Source organism: Echinops telfairi, unplaced genomic scaffold, assembly GCF_000313985.2.
Source record: "Echinops telfairi isolate 266 unplaced genomic scaffold, ASM31398v2 ScPeMD7_443;HRSCAF=831, whole genome shotgun sequence".
In the NCBI taxonomy this organism is placed as follows: Eukaryota; Metazoa; Chordata; class Mammalia; order Afrosoricida; family Tenrecidae; genus Echinops; species Echinops telfairi.
The window spans coordinates 57,696,591-57,717,141 of NW_022104341.1; the positions used below are offsets into that span (position 1 = coordinate 57,696,591).

At 42.3% G+C, this 20,551-nt stretch overlaps 1 protein-coding gene across 1 annotated transcript in view; it reads right to left on the bottom strand.

Moving 5' to 3' along the window:
• Window positions 1-20,551, bottom strand: part of IL23R (interleukin 23 receptor) — an 82,176-nt gene that overhangs the window by 55,227 nt on the left and 6,398 nt on the right. Inside the window, exons 3-4 of the mRNA XM_004699353.1 lie at window positions 13,044-13,167; window positions 1,534-1,694 (exon numbers count right to left, since the gene is read on the bottom strand). Of these exons, the coding sequence (XP_004699410.1) occupies window positions 1,534-1,694; window positions 13,044-13,167 (285 nt within the window). The remainder of the gene's footprint in view (window positions 1-1,533; window positions 1,695-13,043; window positions 13,168-20,551) is intronic.

The window sequence follows — 20,551 nt, forward strand, 5'->3', positions numbered from 1 at the left end:
GAAAGAGGTCTTGTAGAGAAGATTTAACCCTTGGTGCTGGTCGTTTGATTTCTTGACTGCTGTTTCCATGGGCATTAATTGTGGATCCAAGAAAAAAATGAAATCCTTGATAACTTCAATTTTTTTATCCATGTATCATCACGTTTCTATTGTTCTATTTGTGAGGATTTGGGTTTTCTTTACTGTGAGTTGTAATCCATACTGAAGGCTGCAGCCTTTGATTTGCATCATTAAGTGCTACAAGTCCTCCTTGCTTTCAGCAAGCAAAGTTGTATCATCTGTGTATCATAGGCTATTAATAAGCCTTCCTTCGATCCTGAGGCTGCATTCTTCTTCAGACAGTCCAGCTTCTCAGATTAATTGCTCAGTATACAAACTGAATAAGTATGGTGAACGGATACCGCTGTGTGGACAACTTTCTTAATTATAAACCAGGCAATATGCCTTTCTTCTGTTCTAAGGACTGCCTCCTGGCCCGTGCACAGGTTCGGCAGGAGCAGACTGATGTGTTCTTTAATTCCTATACTTCTCAATGTTATCTATAGTTTGATATAATTGACACAGGTGAATGCCTATGCATCATACACACACACACACACACACACACACACACACACACACACGAGTAAACATCTTTTTGATATTCTCTAGTTTCAGCCAAGATCCATCTGATGTCAGCAATGATATCTCTCGTGCTACATCATCTTCTGAATCTGTGTTGGATTTCTGACAGCTCTTTGTTGATGTACTGCTACAACTATTTTTCAATTATCTTCAGCAAAATGTTATTTGCGTGTGCTATTAATGATACTGTTCAATAGTTTCCACATTCTATTAGGACACCTTTCTTTGGAATGAGCCCAAACATGGATCTTTTCCAGTTGGTTGGCCAGGTAGCTGTTTTCCAAATTTCTTGACATAGACTAATGTGTTCATCCAGTGCTTCATCTAACACTGAAGTATTTCCATTGGTATTCTGTCCGTTTCTGGGGCCTTATTTTCCACTAATGGCTTCAGTGACGTTAGGACTTCTTCCTTCAGTACCATTGGTTCTTGCTCATATGCTACCTCCTGAAATGGTTGAAGGTCACCCAATTCTTTTTGTTTCATTGGCAAAATATTGTACATAGTGTAATTCTTTGGTACCCTGAACTTTCCACGATATAACTCATTATGCAATCCTTTTTCCTCCCATCTTCCCTAGTAGATTTCATATTATATTTATTAATATAAAATTCATATTATATATATTACCTTGTCTATCTTATTCTCTCAAACACTTAGAGTAATGCTTGGTACATTAAAAAAACTCTTAATAGATCTTTGTAAAAGTACACACACACTGGTAGAAATAAGATTGGGAGGATATACAAGCATGTAAATGATAACAGTACTTCTCTCTAAATTGTCTCTGGGTTTTAGAATCATGGGTACTTTTTTCTTTAGTATGATCATAAAAAACTTTAGGGGGACTTCATCAACACAAATTAGTTGTTTGTATTAAAGACCAGGAGAGGGTGGGTCAGTGTTTACCGATATCATCCAGGTGAATTTGCAGCTGTTCCGATTGCTCTGTGCCCAACACATTTGTAGCCTGAACCCAAACCACATACTTCTTGCCACCTCGCAGTGAGTCAGTGGAGATGTTAATATAGCTTGATGTAAGATATTGCTCTTCTTCTTCTGTCTCTAAACTAAAAAAAAAAAAAGATAATTTTCATACAAGTTATGTCTGATTTTAATTATTTGGCTATTTATACTACTTGTTAAGCCTGTTTTCTGATATGCAATCTTTTTCTGAAAATGAATCAAAATTATTATCATTTCGAAAAGGATTTTAAACACATACAAGACAACCCAAGGCCAAAGTATGAATCGAGTTTTATTTTATTTTTTATTGTGAATTAGATGCAGGTTTGCAGAGCATATCTTCAGTTTTACATCCAACAATTCATACACATTTTGTTTCAACTCACCCGTCACAATCCCCTCACTGTATGTCACATGTCCTGCCTCCTCCAGGTCAGTCTGTTTCCATTCCTGTTTTCCCTAACCCTTTGGCCTTTGTTCTTGAGTGAATGCTGCCTTTTGATCTTAAATGGTTGATCAGTTTCAGGCCTGCAGGGCCAGAGTTTTGGGTCTCTCTCTCTAACCAGTAAACCTGGTTTCTTTTATAATTTTGAATTTTGTTCCACATTTTTCTCCCACTGTCTTCCAGGACATTCTAATGTGATCCTTTTCAGAGCTGTTAGAAGGCATCTCTGGGTGTCACCGAGCTCTTCTGGTCTCAGGGTTATAAACACTAATCTTTTGGGTTTTCATTAGTTCACTGGACCAGTTGTTTCCATGAGCATATCATTTCATTTCCACTGCTCTTCCTGTCTCTGGATGGGAAGAATAGATGAATGGTTGCACCTCAGATGGCTACTCATGGACTTTCAAGGATCCCAGTCACCATGTACCAAATCAGGACATAGAATTTTGTCTTTGTGAACCATAGTATGCCCATTGACCTTGATGTCATCCGTCACCAGTATGGGGGCTTGTGCTGATTCAGAGCAAGGAGCACTAATGATGGCATCAAGTCAGCTGACAATTCACACATCTATTTCCTCTCTGGCCACTTTTGTGCAGCTTCTTCTCTTAGTCACTAGTCAGTCCACTTCTCCACCCTTTCCTCTGGAGCTGGGTTTCCCAGAATACCATCCATATCAGTTTCATCTGTCTCTTGTGTCTTTGTTGCAGAGGGTTTAGGTAGGAGGTCTGCCTAGTCTGCCATCTTGTTGAAAGTCCCCATGATCACTTTCATAGACCCTCAGTACTTTTACCTTAATGAGATTCTGCTCTACCAAACATGATGTCCCTCTATATTGACTGGTCTTTCCTGATGTCGTGCCCAAATAAGTAGAACCACTTTCACTCTCCTTGCTTCTCAGAAAATCCCCATCATATTTATTATAAGACTTATAGGTTCCTTTTTCCCTGGCAGTCTACAGTAAATTCAATATTCTTCACTAACACCACAATGATCCAAGCCCTACATTACCCATTTATTGTTTTACTGATTGTATTAGTCTGGGTACTTTAGAGAAACAAATCCACAGCAACTCATGTATAAGAGAGAGTTTTATGTAAAGAAAATGTGCATCACCAAAACATCCCAACCCAATGCTGCCCAAGCCCACAAGTCCAACATTAACCCAACGCCAGTCCACAAAGCCCTCCACCTCACAAAACAGAGGCAATGATGCCGACTGCAGGAGGAAAGCTGAGACAGTGAATGAACAAGCATCTCAGCACTAGCAGGGGTCTCCAAACGGCTGCTCCAGCACCCAGGGCTGCATTGGGATAGGTCCATGTAGCTTCTCCTTGGGGATGTCTTGTAGGAAGTCAATCTTGCAAGCTGAAGCAGGGAATTGCTAAGGCAGCTGCACCTGGTGCAACCATCACAAAACAAGAGACCCAAGAACTAGAAAGGCGAGGCTCACCACCCATTTATCCCTCTGCCTTTCAACCAGCCCCACATGTGATTATCAGCCAGGCTGGCACAATTAACTAACTCACTGATGGACCCAGAAGTTTATTGCATTGTACTGTGAAAGCTACCTGGATATAGACACACTAATTAAAATGGAAAATAAGCTTGAAATTTGAACAATAGTAGGGGAAGCCAGGCACCTTACATTATTTTTAATAGATAAAAATGCTTCACAGATTTGCATACCATCATTTATCAGGCGTTGTGTCCACCTTTTTTGTGCTATTCGATTTATAGTAGTTGGACTGCTAAGGCAAGCAGTGACCTAATTTTTTTATCAAATACCATCACCTGCACTCTGCCTCAGAGAACTGCCTTCACAGGAATGAAGAGTTAAAAAATCACCAGCATTTCCATCCCTACGGCTCTGAGTCAGGTCTTGTTACTACTAAATGTCAATTCAACAACTCCTGAACATCTGCCGTCCCACAATATCTTCCATCCCAGCTAGGATTATTCATTGCCAGCATAGAGATCTTCTGAAATCCAGAGACATTCCTAAAGGAGTTCCAGAGAGGAAATAACAAAGCAAAACGAAACCCACTGTCATGGAGCCAGCCCTCTAGGAAAGAGCAGAACTACTGCTGGCGAGTTGTCCAGACTGTACCTCTTTATGGGAGTACCAAGCCCTGTCTTTCTCCCACGGAACAACTGGTGGTTTCAAACTCCTGACCTTGCAGTTGTCAGCCCAATGTGTCACCACCACACCAACAGGGTGCTTTCTGACTCACAGCAACCCAATATAGGGTTTTTGAGGCTTTGTATGTTTGTAAAGGATCAGACAGCCACATGTTTATCTCGTAGAGCAGATGGTAGGGTTGAACCACTGACCTTATGGTTAGAAGTCCAACCTTTCACCTACAGTGCCACCCGAGCTCTTTAACTTACAGATAACAAGCAATAAATGTTCTGGTGAATCAAAATACAAAAGAATGATAATAGTAAAGAATGATAGACCAGAGAATGTACACTGGTACAGATAGGAACTGGAAATACAGGGAACCCAGGGCGGATGAGCCCTACAGGACCAGTGGTGTGAGTGGCGACACTGGGAGGGTGGAGGGAGAGTGGGTAGGAAAGAGGAAACCGATTACAAGGAACTATATGTGACCTCCTCCCTGGGGGACGGACAACAGAAAAGTGGGTGAAGGGAGACGTCGGACAGGGCAAGACATGACAAAATAATAATTTATAAATTATCAAGGGCTCATGAGGGAGGGCGGAGTGGGGAGGGAGGGGAAAAATGAGGACCTAATGCCAGGGACTTAAGTGGAGAGGAAATGTTTTGAGAATGATGAGAGCAATTAATGTACAAATGCGCTTTACACAATGGATGTATGTATGGATTGTGATAAGAGTTGTATGAGCCCCTAATAAAATGATTAAAAAAAAAAAAAGAATGATACCTTTTTCTGGTGAATGCTGTAATCACTGTTGTTTTTAATGTATTGCCACTACCAGAACAGGCCAATCTCAGCAATGATCAAGGAATCTGGCCAAGGCTAATGGGACAATGGTAAGGAAATGCACAGCACGTATGTAGCTCCAATGCTGTCAACTTACTTCCAGTTTTAAATTCTGGGGGTCGTGCAAATGGTTAATGTGCTTAACTGCTAACTGAAAGCCTGGGTATTTGAGTCCACCCAGGGAAGCCTTGAAAGGCTTGGACCACCATGGTAGATATTGTTATATACACAACCTTTCAACAGTGGTGTTCTATCAGTAGATGCACAGTTAGACACGTCTATCCTTGACCCAGTGTGGGAAGGAGAGTGGAACTCTACTCATATATTATACAGGTTTGCCAGAGGCTATTTCTACATGGGCATTTACCGTATATACTCATGTATAAGCCATTTTTCAGCACACTTTTATGCAGTTTTTGTGGTAAAATTAGGTGCCTCGGCTGATATTTGGGTCGGCTTATACTCGTTATATATGGTACCTATGCTGCAAATATATCTAAGAATGTGTTGGAGCATACCAGGAACAAACTTATAAAAACTTCTTAGACATAACTAAGCACTCTGAGGGAATGTAATGAATCTCTGGATTTGGGGGCGCAGGGCCATAATCTCAGGGGACAACAAGGTTAAGTGGTATCATGGAGCCCCCAAAGACATGAAACTTTGGTGAGTAGTAATTGGGGTCTTAAAAGCGCATGAATAGTCATCTAGGGTACAGCTCCTGGTCTCTCCTCATTCAGAGGAAGACGCTTGATGAAACTAATCGACCCATGCAAACAACTCATTCTAAGGACTGATGAACATTCATCTCCATGACTCAGACCGGAAGAGCTAGATGTGCCTGACTACCACTATCAAATGCTCTGAAAGAAGGTCCTACATAGAGTGGGAGAAAACTATTGGACAAAAAAATATATTAAAAACAAACAAACAAGAGATCAGGCTTACTGGTCAGCTAGAGACTTGTGGAACCCCCTTAGCCACCCATCCGGTCTGGGGTTGAACTCACCTCCATGGCTCAATATCCAAGCAAACAATAAACAGGTCATAACGGGACATGTTCAAACTCCTTAGAACAATCAACCATTTGAGATCAAAAGTGCAGCATGTACCCAAAGACAAAGTTCAGAAGGGTAGGAAAGAAGGAACTATGTATGTGATAGTATGAAGCACAGAGCAGGAGAATAACATGTGTATTCATTGTTATGTGGAAAATTGATTTGCTATGTAAATCCTCACCCAATTCACAATAAAATATTAAAAGACATGAGAAAAAGAAGCAAGAAAATCCTTGCAATCGATCTCCAGAAACTCAGGCCTGGGAAACCAGAGTTCTACTCCGGGAACACATGGACCACATGGGGTTGCCCTGAGTGTGAATCCAGCTTGCCGACAGATTTCCCAGGGCTGTTTCATTCTGTTATATGTAAGGTTTCCAGGAGTTGACATTATGAGTCAGCAACTAAAACCAGCAATTCTCTGTTCTCCTGCCGACAGTGAGATCCCTATGAAGCCCATGAGAAAACAAGAAGAGGCAACATATCATGGTGCCTGAAACAGGTTGTTTTGTTCGTTGTGGTCCCATCTGAAAGTGACCTTTCAGAAACAGATCGTCAGGCCTGTCTTCCAAGGAGGGGTTTGATGCATCAACCTTTTGCCTAGTAGCTGTCATTGAATCACGTGCACTGACCAGGGGCTGTAGGTCTAAAAGCCTGGGCTTCAGAAATGGAATTGGGCTCAGACCCTTAATCTGCCCCTTGATGGATCTGAAACAAGTTACGGAACCTCTGTATGCTTCCGTTTACTTCTCTGTGGAAACAGGAATAATGGCAACGTTGCTGTTCTCAGAACTAACAAAAATCACAAAGCATGCAGTCATTGACTTCATAGATAACAAACGCTTCTTAAAAACAAGCAACCATTATTGTGAATTAACAGGTATGGCATGTGACTTTAGCATATTCTAAAGATAGATGAAACTCAACATTGTTCAATTTCAACAAGCTTATATTTAAAGTTAAATTATACATGCTTATAGTTAAAGGCAATCAAGCCATTATTTAATTTGGGTGTTTACATGAATGCTTATATTCTTTCTGAAGTCATAAAAAATTGAGGACTTTTAATAAGGTATGCTAACCTCTGGTTAAATCGAAAATCAGAAAATAACAACACTATGGAAGTAGTAAGTAGGACAGCTTTGAATATTTTCCAGTTAGAGAAAACCACACACATGTTCCTAATTGGTTTGTGGTTAATTCTTTTACCATACATAAGAGACCGCAAGTCAGAATGGAAACATACTTTCAAAACTACATTAGCCAAGTGACTAGATGATTTCATTTGGCTTTTAAAGTCCACCTTCAGATCAGCACCTAGACCACAAAGATGATGGAATCACTAATAATGACTGACTGTACTTCGGGACAGTTTTCATATGCAACTGCGTGCTTAAATTTATCTCTTTGTGTATGTATGTGTTCTGATATCAAAGGTAAGTAAGAAAGTACTGATATAAAATTCATAAAACCCTTTTTAAAACACAAATACCAAGATGTAAAGCTACCGTTTCTCGACTTCCCCTCCATCTAGGGCAGCAGTTCTCAACCTGTGAGTCGCAACCCCTTTGGGGATCAAATGACCCTTTCACAGGGGTCATCCGATACATAACGGTAGCAAAATGACAGTTATGAAGTAGCAACAAAAATAATTTTATGGTTAGGGGGTCACCACCACATGAGGAACTGTATGAAAGGGCTGTGGCGTGAGGAAGGTGGAGAACCAGTGATCTAGGTCAACGCACTTCCAAAAGTGAAGGCCGTGGTTCCGCCTTTCTCTGACCCTTCCCCAGGAGCCCTGGTGGTGCCGTCTGGTAGGCACGGGGCTGCTAACTGAAAGGTTGGGATTCACACCACCCAGGACCTCCACGTAGAAAGCACGAAGTGCTAACTAAATCGTCTCTAAAATTGACTCGGCTGGAACAGAATGAAGGGTTATCATTCATTCATTTTCAATTTGAACTATGGTGCTGGTGAAGAATATTGAAAATACCATGGACTGCCAAAAGAACAAATATATCTGTTTGGAAAAAAAGTACAACCAGCATGCTCCTGAGAGGCAAGTGTGCCTCACTGACTTTGGACATGTTGTCAAGAGAGACCAGTTCCTGGAGAAAGACGTCATGCTTGGTAAAGTGGAGGAGCAGAGAAAAACAGGAAGGCCCAGGAGGAGATGGATTGATCCAGCGGCTGCAACGATAGGCTCAGGCATAGAACAGGTGCGAGGATGCTTCGGGACGGGGCAGTATTTCCTTCTGTTGTGCAGAGGGTTGCTGTGAGTTGGGACCGACTTGCTGGCACCTAACACCAGTAGGTGGGTAAGTCACACATCTTGCTACATAATAACAGAAACTTTTATGAAATGAAAACATCAATAGGAAGCCATTGTTTTTTTAAACAAATATTCCATCTAGTTCCATATCTCTAACCCTTCGTCACAGAATTCTGTACTCTTTGATCTATGCCAGGTCCAAATGGCTGTTTTGAGATGTTCGTTGAGTAAAAGGAGTGTGAAGGTACAGGCCAGGGTTGTAGGCTGTGAGCTAAGGTGGCCTAATGACATTCTCTAGGACAGCCCTTGGACTCTCGGAGAATTGAGCAGGCACATAGTCATGATGGGGAAAAAATCCTTTGGTGCAGCTTCTCTGGCCTTTTTCCTCAACAATGCAGTTTTCCATTTCCTTGAACCTTCGTAGGAATAAGTCTTGATGATAGTCCTATAACCATCCAGAAAATCTCCCAAGAGTACCCTTTGGAAATCCTGCGTAACAGTTGCTGCAGGGCTCTTCCCTCTGCCTGAAACCGGCCCAGGAGATCCCCGGTTGTTTTTGACGGACTGTTTTTGAGGTCAACTAAGGACCTCAAAGACCAGCGCATGACTGGGAGAACTTGTCGGCAGCTACACATCAACCATGAAAACATGTTTATAGATGCTTTGTCTGGAATAAACCTGTGAGTGTGTGAACTGGCATGTTAGTAGCAATGCTCTTTTTTTTTTTTTAACTTATCCTTGTAATTATTGAATAGAAGGCACTGGTAGACCCTACTAGTATTTCCAAGATAAAGAATGGGTCTATGTACATACAGCTGTTGGGGAGAGGTGGATCCCAGTTGGTAAATGCTTATTATCAGAGGTTCATTTTATTTTCTCTCACAAGCTATGTGCACAGTGAAATATCAAAGAGTAGAGAAGGTATGTGAATTGCCATGAATTCCTCCTAATGGAGTTCCCACCAAGGTGCTGGAGAGGAAGAAGGGGTTTTGAGTCAACATAGACACAACTCCTCTACTTTGCATCTTTAATGTCAAACCAAAAGGAAGCTCCTGAGGGCCACTGCCATGAAGGAATGACATCTCACTGCCTCTGGTGAAACCCGTGGGCGGACAGCGGTAAATCACCTGTCTGTGATTTTACTGGAAAATAGAATCATACGAGTTGGAAGCGAAACCTTCAGATTCTGCTCTCTACCTCTCAGTTAACGTGGAAAATACAGTAATTAATAACCAAGGATCTAAAGTACAGTAACAACCAAGAATTTCTTGCCACCTGAACCGCAAAACTCATTATTGTAACTCGATCAACGCTGTCATGAAAGGGAAAGAGGTCTGTCTTGTAGTTCATGAAACGGACTTTTCATCTTGATTTTCTCCAGCTCATGGGAGTGCCTTCAGCTCCTGGTAAGCTGAGTTCATGTTGGCTTTTCCTTTCCAACTGGCCGGTCTCTATAGAAGTTCATACTTTGCATTTGCCAGAAGGGAAACATAAAAACATCTGTTTTTATGCTATCTACACACCTTTTGTGTCTCCTGAAAAATACACAAAATCCACTTAACCAGCACTCAATCAATTCAGAACTGGGTAGTTTTTTTAAATTGACAGTAGTTTATTGTTACATTACAGGAAGGTGTAGATGGTTAATGTACTTGGCCGGCTAACTGGAAGACTGAAGGCTTTCATTTCCCCAAAGGTGCCTTGAAAGAAAGTTCTAGTGATATATGTATTTTTTTTAAATCAGTCATTAAGATTTCTGTGGAGCACAGTCCTACCCTGACATACATGAATATTGCCATGAGATGAAATCAACTTGACAGCAGTCGGTCCTGTTGTGAATTGCCTGTGTGTGTGTGTGTGTGTGTGAAATATCTATTTCTAGTCATCAGAATACTCCTTCAGCATGTATTTATAGAGGACTTACTGTGTACCTAATAATTACAGGTTGGGCTACTAACCACTAGATCAGCAGTTCAAAACCACCAGCTCCGCCTCAGGAGCAAGATGAGGCTTTCTCCTCCCGTGAAGAGTTACAATGTCAGAGCCCCACAGGGACACTTTTACCCTGTTCTATGCGGTTGCTGTGAGTCAGAAGCCACTCGATGGAAGTGAGCTTGCTTTGGGGGTGGGGAGAGGGTGCGGTTGTCTGTTTGTTTTGGTACTATGTGCCAGGAGCCCTGATGGCACTATCCAGTAAGGGTTGAACTGCTAACTGCAAACCTGGTGATTCAAGCCTACCAGCAGCTGAGGGTGGAAGTTGAGGGTGGAAGTTGAGACTACCTGCTTCAATAAAGACCTACAGCCTCAGAAACCCTACATACGGTGACCATGAATTAGAACTGGCTCAGCAGTGGCTACAGGAGCACTACGTTCCAGGCCCCATTCTCCAAAATACTCACTGCACTGAGTTGATTTTGCCTAACGGACAGGGTCGAACTGCCTCTGTAAGTTTCTAAGACAGTAACTTTTTAGGAGTAGAAAGTTTCATCTTCTCCCATGGAATGGCTTGTAGTTTTGAACGGTTGACCTTGCCCAATGTGTAACCCGCTACATCACCCCGGGTTCCTTTAGGCCCCACGCTAGACTTAAAGACTAGAGCAGTGAATAAAACAAAACATCTTTGTCTTTATGCAGCTTGCATTCTGCTACCAGAAGAATGAGTGCATTAACTCTTGGTATATACACATAAAACAGCTGGCAAATGAAACTTATTTAATAAGGCACACTCAACATCTCTTTATAATTGCACAATAATTACATATCGACTAGATAGCCATTAGTCCAAAATTACTCCACTTGAAAATAATGTCAATAAACTTACTTCTTTACATTATCCAATAAATGATCTTTTGCGGCTTTCTTTAATCTCCTTCTCTCCCAAATTAACCATGATGTAAGAATAAATCTACTCCAAGATGTGAATGCAACATGCCAGCATGGAGTAGGGAACCAGTGGAGAGGTCTGGGGGGCCGGCTCCAACCCCAACTACTAAGTGGATACCTGCCCCTCCCCCCAGAAGAATTTATTTCAAACGACGCCATTGAATCTGCAGCTCTAGGAGAGGGACATATCTGATTGGAGTACACGGGAGCAGATGAAGGAGGAGGAGGAGAGAGTGGAGCACATTCTGGCCCACCAGGCCGTAAGGATGATGTTCCCAATTAGAGCAGCCCGTCCACAGAGAGGACCACATGGCCGGCCCCACTATAAGACATGATGCCCCTCACTGACCTATAGCCCTACAGGGGACAACACTGGAGACACAGTGTGGGAATTACACCCTATCTGATCCTGCCACACCAAGTCAAAACACTAAGGGGGTGCAACAGAACAGCAAGGGAACGGAGCGGCGAGGTCCCAGGGAATGCTGAAAGTGGATTTTGGGGCCAGGGCATGGTGCCCCAACAGACTGGACTGGAAAACACTCCTAAAGGCCAACAAGCAATCCTTGAACTAAAATAATAATAATAAATCTAACCAGTCTAAACTGGTTCATGCCGGATGTATGTATCTCACAGAATGGTACCAGGGGTTCCATGACATGACACATATGCACAGCAAACAGAACCCAGTAAGTGAACTTTTAAAGTAGCTTCTGAAAATTTTAGGATTAACCATGGGGGGAGAAGGGGTACTGAGTGGCCAGGGGGTATATGTCAAAGAGATCACAAAAATTTTTTGTTTTTAATTTAATTAATTAAATAAAATAAGAAACATGAACCTAATAGGGTGACCAGCTTTTGGTCCTGGTTTGCCCAAGACTTTCCTGATTTTAGAACTAAAAATCCCACAGGCCAAGATAGTTGACGGGCCTACATAGCCACCAACTATGAGAGTTAGGATCATCATTAACAACGAATAGCTTTCATTGTTGAGCACAAATTATGGATTTGGCACTGTGACACACTGTTTAAAAGGCAAGTTCCACTGAAATAGTTAGAACAAACCTGTGCATTTGTGTCTGTTTTCATTTCCTCTTTAAATACAAAAGGATTATATGTTTCAAATATAATTTGTAGAGATTGAGTAAATTGCCTAAACACTAGAAGGAGGATAGAGCTGGGATTCAAGTTTAAGTACTTTTAAGCCCCTGCCTACCAGTTACCTACCAGTAATCAACCCAAAAGCCAAGACTGATTCTAGCTCATGGTAGCCCCATGTGTGTTGGTGTAGAACTATACTTAATAGGGTTTTCAGATGGATTTCCAACAGCACATTACCACACCTTTCTTCTAAGGTGTCCTTGGGCTCTTTTGAACCTACAACCTTTTGGTTAGTAGTCAAGTGTGTAACCCTTCATGCTATTCAGGGACTCTGTCAATGATGAACTCACTGCCATTGAGTCCATCCTGGCATATAGAGATCTGTACAACAGGATCGAAGTGCCCTATTAGGTTTCTGAGGCTGTAAGTCTTTATGGGAACAGAAAGTAACACCTTTCTCCCACAGAGTGGCTAGTGGATTAAGCTGCTGACCTTGAGGTTAGCAACCCAGCTTGTCACTGACTATATCACCAGGGCTCCTTCCCTCAATGATAAGAGGAGCAGAAACAATGTACTAGAATGTATTACACTACAGGATGAAAACACTAGAGGCTCCATCGGGCATCGGTAGCTTCACTGATTATAGCTTTACTATGATTTCTTGGATCTAGATTGAACTGAAGCACAACTGATTGCGTCTGTTAAATTGCTAAAAGGCATCTTACCTCTTCACATGCACCATATATTTTGTGTCGATGTAGGTGAGCTTCCCGATATTCCATGTACAAGTCATGCAGCCTGAATACTCATAAATGACACAGGTCACATTGGCAGGAACATCTGGTGGATCTGCAACAAAATGTACCACTTAGGTTTTTCAAAACACACACACACACACACATACACACAGTCCCATAAATGTCTTTTCACATTCTTTAGTCATTAGACTGGCAGTGTGTGTGTTTAGCAGCCATTGGTGCTCAAGGTTGTACTGCGGTGACTTGTATGTTGCTGTGATGCTGAAAGCCATGCTAGCGGTATTTCAAATACCAGTAGAGTCATCCACGGTGGAGAGCGCTTCCAGACTAAGACAGAGTAGGAAAAAGTGTCTGAAGATCTGCTTCCGAAAATTAGTCCCTGCAAACACAGATCACTGTAGAAGGCTTTCTGCTCTGGTCCTGGGAGCTGAGTGCCCTAGTTTGGAAGACACTCAAAATATACAATAACATGGACTTACTTATGCCCATGATCACGAGGATAGTGCAGGAGCAGACAACATGATACATTATACATAAGGTATAAATGGTACAACATTGCACACACACACACACACACACACACACACACACACACACGCACGCGCGCGCGCGCAAATCAAACCTTGCTTCAGAGTCAATTTTGACTCCTAGTGACCTGGTCCAGAGTTCCTAAAACTAAATCTTTATGGGAGCAAACAGCCTCATCTTTCTCCTGCGGGGATGTTGGTTGATTTGAACCATTGATCTTCCGGTTCGCAGCCGAACACCTAACCCACAGTGCCATCATAAATCCTAGTTCATTTGACTACTGACAATGTATCTGGAAAATCAGGCCAATTGCATATCACATGCTTCTTTATTTCATCCCTACCACTTTATTTTTCAAAAAGCATCTTGCTATGAAATATTATTCCTCTCTTTTGTATACTTTACTATGTCTTTCACTTTGGGGGGAATATTAATATGAGATTTCCTCACAACAAAATCCGAATGCCTCCAATCTCACATTCTGTCTTTCAGCAGGATACCTACTGCTACGTCTTTCTCTTTGCCTTAACATTCAATTTTGTCTCCTCCCATTTACTCTTGTATCAGTCGGGCAGATGTTTGTCCCTATAATCCCACCAAACCACTGTTACTAAGGTCATTAATTACTCCAGTCAACGTAGGCGTAATTACGCTAGCATGTATTCCACGACCCATTTTAAAAAGTGCACGATTGGAGGATTCTATCTCAAGATGATCTCTCTCTCTCTCCTACTTCCTCTCTCTCACCTTTCTCTGTAATCATGTTATGGTGAATACATTTCATTTGATTAGGATCTCTCCCTTTCTGCACAAACACCCCTCCTTACTCCCTGCCCCATTTTTGCCCTGCTCTGTTTCCCCCTGGGGGTTCCAATCACCAGGCTCTACACCAGTGGTTCTCCACATGTGGGTTTGAACCCTTTTGGGGGGTTGAACGACCCTTTCACAAGGGTCGTTAAGACCATCAGAAAATGTATATTTCACAATAATAAATATTCCACAATATATAATTACATATTGTTTTGTGATTAATCACTTTAATTATGTTCAATTTGTAACAATGAAAATACATCCTGTATATCAGATATTTGTATTCTGATTAATAACAGTTACAGTGATGAAGTAGCAATGATAATAATGTTATGGTTGGGGGTCACCACAACAGGAGGAACTGTAGTAAAGGGCCGCAGCATTAAGAAGGTTGAGGACCACTGCTGTACACAGAGGTGGGCTTTCGGATCAGAGTTACTTCTTCGAGGATTCCCATGATTCTGTACAAACCACTGAGAATTCTCCAAGCGCTTTTGCTGGAGCCCCCGGAAGCCCGAGTCTCCATCTCTCCCTGTCTCTGAGGGCTATGTGAGCTGTGAGTAGCTCGTGACCATCTTCCTGTCAGACAGCCCTTCTAAGAATGAAGGCAACACAGAAGAAAACAAAACCTAAGAGATGAGAAAAGATAAGCATGTCCTGATGACATCGTCAGAGCCCCGGGGACCTCAGAAACCTCAGCAGCTACAGCTCTGCACCTGCCACTTTCAGTTCTGTGAGCCAACCATAACGAACCCAGATCCAGATGGAAAAAGGAAAGATGGAACTAGTGAGTATCTATCATACACTCACTTTGCAGGCATGGCTCCCTCTGTTTGCCCCACATGTGCGTTGCTCCCTGGGGAGCTTGACGACTCAGAGCACACAACGGCAAATGGAAGAACAGGCTCACGAGGAATACAAAGGAAGACATCCACGCAGGACACGCCAAGGTTAATCTGAAGTACAAATGTGCTCCGGTGCTTCCTCTGCAAATCTGCTACTGAGCATAGTGCTCCTAAATGACATAGGTGACAAATGATCCTCGCTGCAAATCGAAGCAATAGTAGATGAGATTTCAACCTATCAACTTGGCAAAGATTTTGGAAAATGACACTGTGCAGTGTTGGAATGGACTTGGGAAAACCCTTCAGCGGGTCACTGGTGTGTGTGAATGGGTCCAACCTTGATGGAGAGCACGCCACCAGTTGGTACCACAAACCTGAGAAGCAGCAGCAGTATCTTGTGGTCCACCCCTTGAACACTTAGGAATGTATCTCAAGGTAAATGCCCATAGGGGCACAAGATACTTGGCTAACAGCATGTGCAATTTAAAAGAAGTATTAGAAGAGTAACAAATAAGAACCTTAATATCTCAAACTGTGTCTCAATAAGCTATTGTGGTGTCATTGAAAATAAGGGCTAATGTGGAAGACAAATGTTTTGAGAATGATGAGGGCAACAAATGTACATATGTGCTTGACACAATGGATGGATGTATGAATTGTGATAAGAATTGTGTGAGCCCCAAATAAAATAATTTAAAAAAAGAAAAATAATTCACTGCCACCGAGTTGATTCTAACTCATCTAACTCATAGTGACCCTACAGAACAGACTGGAACTGTTCCCATGGGTTTCTGAGAGTTAATCTCTTAGAGAACAGATAGCCTCATTTTCTCCCTTGCAGTGATTGCTGGGTTCAAATGACTGACCTTGGGGTTAGCAACTCAATTATGTCTTTCAGCTATAAAAGGGAGTGAGCACAAGCTCGCTGAGGTGGGGAGACACAGACTAAGCCTTGGGACGCTCACCCAGGAGCACAAGTTCAGAAGCAACAAGGACCTTCCTCTGGAGCTGACACAGGGAGGAAGCCTTCCCCTAGGGCCCATATCTTGAATTCAGACATCTAGCTCACTAAATTGTGAGAAAATTAATTACTGCTCTTGAAAGCCACTCCCAGGTGGTATTTCTGTTCTAGCAGCACTAGATGACTAAGAATGGGAGCCCTGGTGGGGCTTCCAGGTAAACAATTGGGTTGCTAACGGCAAGTTTGGTGGCTCAAACACCAGCATTCCGAGGGAGAGAGATAAGGTTTTCTCTCATAAAAATTTAAATCCCTTGAGAGTCTAAATGAATTTGGAATTGACTTGATGACAGAGAATAAAACAGCAGCTTAAATTTAAATCGTTTTAGATGTTCTGGGTTGTGGTTCCTCGCTGATCACAGTGATATGTGGTGGTCATTTATTTGTTTCCTCAACCTGTGGTTCTCAACCCAGGGGTCACGACCCCTTTTGTGGTCAAATGACCCTTTCACAGGGGTCACCCGATTCATAACAGTAGCAAAATGACAGTTATGAAGTAACAACGAAAATAATGTTATGGTTGGGGGTGGTCACCACCGCATGAGGAGCTGTTTCAAAGGGCCGCGGCATCAGGAAGGTTGAAAACCGCTGAGATGGAGATTGCCATTGATCTGGTCAGCACAAAAGGCAACGGTTTCAGCTATGCTATCCTTTCTGCAGTAAATGAATGCTCAGCGTGAGCATGGTCTGGTGGTAAAAGGGTAAACGGACTACTCTGTCAACTACCGTAAAGCACAGTATGACTATTTCCCCAAGTGAAGGTATGTGAAGCTAAACCATGAGTATGGTTCTGAAAAATAATCATAAGATAAGACATCATTGCCAGGTTGATGTCAAAGAATAGAAAAACCTGTGTCCTTGGGTGGTCCAAATGGTTTTTGCTTGACTACTAACTGAAAGGTTGATGGTTCTAACCCACCCAGGAGTGCTGAGGAAGAAAAACCTGGAGATTAGTTTCTATGAAAAATACTCTGCTCTACACAGAGGTGGGCTTTCGGATCAGAGTTACTTCCTTCGAGGATTCCCATGACTCTGTACAAACCACTGAGAATTCTCCAAGCGCTTTTGCTGGAGCCCCCGGAAGCCCGAGTCTCCATCTCTCCCTGTCTCTGAGGGCTATGTGAGCTGTGAGTAGCTCGTGACCAAAAAAATACCCTATGGAGTGTATCTACTCATGGGGTCACCATGAGTCAGAATGGATTTGAGGTTTGGGGTTGTTGTTTGTTTTACAGTCAGATATTATAGATTACCCCGAGATGTGAAAGGATGAGGCTCCTCTTTCCTCTCAAACCCATCCCTTCCTTCTTATTGGAAAATACACCATTAATTCAGAATCCACTAGGGGTCATTTTCTACTGAGATCTTCTTGAAGGCAGAGTCTGGGACTCCTTCATCTTTGCATTTCTGGTATCTAGTTCCTCACTGAAAGGCGTTCTGGAGTCATAGTGGATACATCTCTGTAACCGCGGGATCCATAGTCCAGTTCCACAGGCTTTCTACTCCCGTAAAGGAGTTATAGTCTTGGAAACCCACAGGGGCAGTTCTACCCTGCTGGGACACTGGACTCACTGGTACTTAGTAACAACTCAGGGAAAAATAGTTACACTTTTTGGCACAGATCCTTAGAAATTTAAATATATGATTAACTGGAAACTTAACCTTGTGGATAGCTTATTTTACATTTGATACTTTTAAATGAGAAAAGGCATCATGTAGTAAATGTTTTATCCCATGATTGCTGTGGTCTTGATAGAACAAATTTCCCACAGTGTGTGTGTAATCTGGGAACAAATTAGTAAGTACTTAACATGGAAAGTTCTAAAAGAGAGTTTACATTTCAAAAATTACACACTAAAGCAGGCCACCTTTTAAATGCTTTCATGGAAAGCAATGACTCCTTTTTCTCCTCTCTGACTTTTATGATTTGTCTTCAGTACTCAGCGTGCCACACAAGCCTTTGGTCTAAACCTTTGAAGATACATTGACCCAGTAAAATCACTGGACAAATAGCTTGTGACCACAGAGAGTCCATGTAAGCCATGTGATTCTAGAGAGCAACACAAACCATCTCATACATTGATTCAAGAGGGGCTTTCGCTCGCTAAGAATGCAGAACCCAGGGTCCTACCCACCCAGCTTGAATCCAGGGTGTGGGCAAATTCTCAGCTGGCAGTAATGTGTTCACACTCAGTCCAAACCAAACTCACCACCGCCAGGAGATTCCAACGCAGTTTCTGAAACTGTAAGCCCTTACGGGAGCAGCGGTCTAGACAAGAGCATAGTGAATGAACGGACCCCGCGATGTTCTTTCTAAGCAGCCAACAGCAGAATCGTTCTATTATATTGACCAAAAAGGGGAGGGAAGTCCATTCCTGGCCCTAAGCTGTGTGTGATGCTAGGCTTGGGGGAGGGAACACCGGGCCGCTACTGAGAGGGTTGTTGGGTGTAATTGGCTGTGAAGATGGAACTGGAAAGGAGATCACACTTTCTTAGCCTCGTCTTATTCTTCTGATATGAGGGGGGAAATCCACCTTTCCTCAAAATGGTGTAAGTGGCTTTTATGTCTGTGCCACACACACACACACAAAGGAAACGTTATCCTCTCCCCTGAAAAATAAGTAGCAGTTAAGCATTGAGGGCTGACTGTGTTTCCTGAGGATGTGGACAAGAGGGCCTTTTATACACCAGATGAGTTGTCTGCCTGTGGTTTCACCTCCCACAATTTAGGACACGCGTACCAGTTTATTATTAGTTTACGGCATATGTTTATCAACTTTCTTCTTTGACCTCAAAATGCACTACTTTCCTTTCTCAATACATAGGCTCTCGCCAAGCGCAGTGCTCCCTTTTGAAAAGCTTGCAATATCAGGTGACCAGAGAGAAGTCAAACAATCTCGCTCTAGAACCAGAAAGCCTCTTTATCTTTAAGGCACGACTTTCTAGGGACAGGTAGTGTGACCAGTAATCCGGCTTTTGTGGACTGCAAGTGAGAATGAAGCAAGCTGATTTACAAATTCTAGTTTGATTGTCAAATGTGTGGAGAAGGCGAGCAACCCAGAGTCTTCCATCCCTCACTGAACATAATCCCAGGTGCTCATTTTCATAAAGAATAATCTTTGAGTTAAAACAGTGCTGAAATGATTTATCTATCCTTCAATTTTGGAGAACCTAGAATTAAGTGTAGAATTATATGAGTCAGCCATATAACCATAGTAACACAACATAAACACCTTCCGCATGCAATGAAGGCAAACTGAATTTAGCATATATGTTTAAGATTGCCTTGACTAAATATTTTTCTTGATTAATAATTATAGTAACAGACACAGTGGAAGCAATGAGATTAGGAGCCAAGAGACGGTGTCAGAATCTCTTCATGGAGATTTTGCTTGTCAAAATTATTTAAATTGGAGGCTTTCTACAACCAGTACTATTAGCCCAATTAATTGAGACTCAAATTGGTTACGGGACGTGCCCAAAGTCACACACCTGGTGAGGAGTGTAGCAGGAACATAAAGCTAGGTTTGGGGCTCTTTTTCCCACTAAATCATAGCATCAAAATTTCTCAATAGGAACTACTACAACACTGATGACATTAATACACAAAACAAATAAAATACCATAATTTTCAATCTGAGGATATTGAGGTAGAACTCAGATATGTTCTGGTTGACCAAGGTTCCAAAACCCAAACCACACCCACCGCCATCAGGAGATTCCGTCTCATAGGACAGGAGAGAACTACTCCTTCCAGTTTCTGAAACTGTAACTCTTTACAGGAGTAGAAAGCCTCATCTTTCTCCCTCAAAGGAGCTGGTGGCTTCAAACTGCTGACCTTGTGGTTAGCAGTCCAACACGTAGCCACTACATCATCAGAGCTCCTTAAACTCACTGCCATGGAGTCAATTCTGACTCAGCGACTGTAGTGGTTACATATTGGACTGCTAAGCCAAGGTAAACAGTTCTAAACTATCAGTTGCTCCTCAGAAGAAAGATGAGGCTTTCTACTCCCATTAAGAGTTACAGAGCTGGGAGGCAAAGGGCATTTATAGAGGTCTAGATAAAGACATGTACATATGTAAATATATTTATATATGAGGACGGGGAAATAGATCTATGTGCCTACATTTATAGGTTTAGTATTAAGGTAGCAAAAGGACATTGGGCCTCCACTCAAGTACTCCCTCAATCCAAGAATACTTTCTTCTATTAAATGGCATTCTATGATGTTCACCTTCCCGACACAACCGCTGAAGACAAAGTGGGTGAATAAG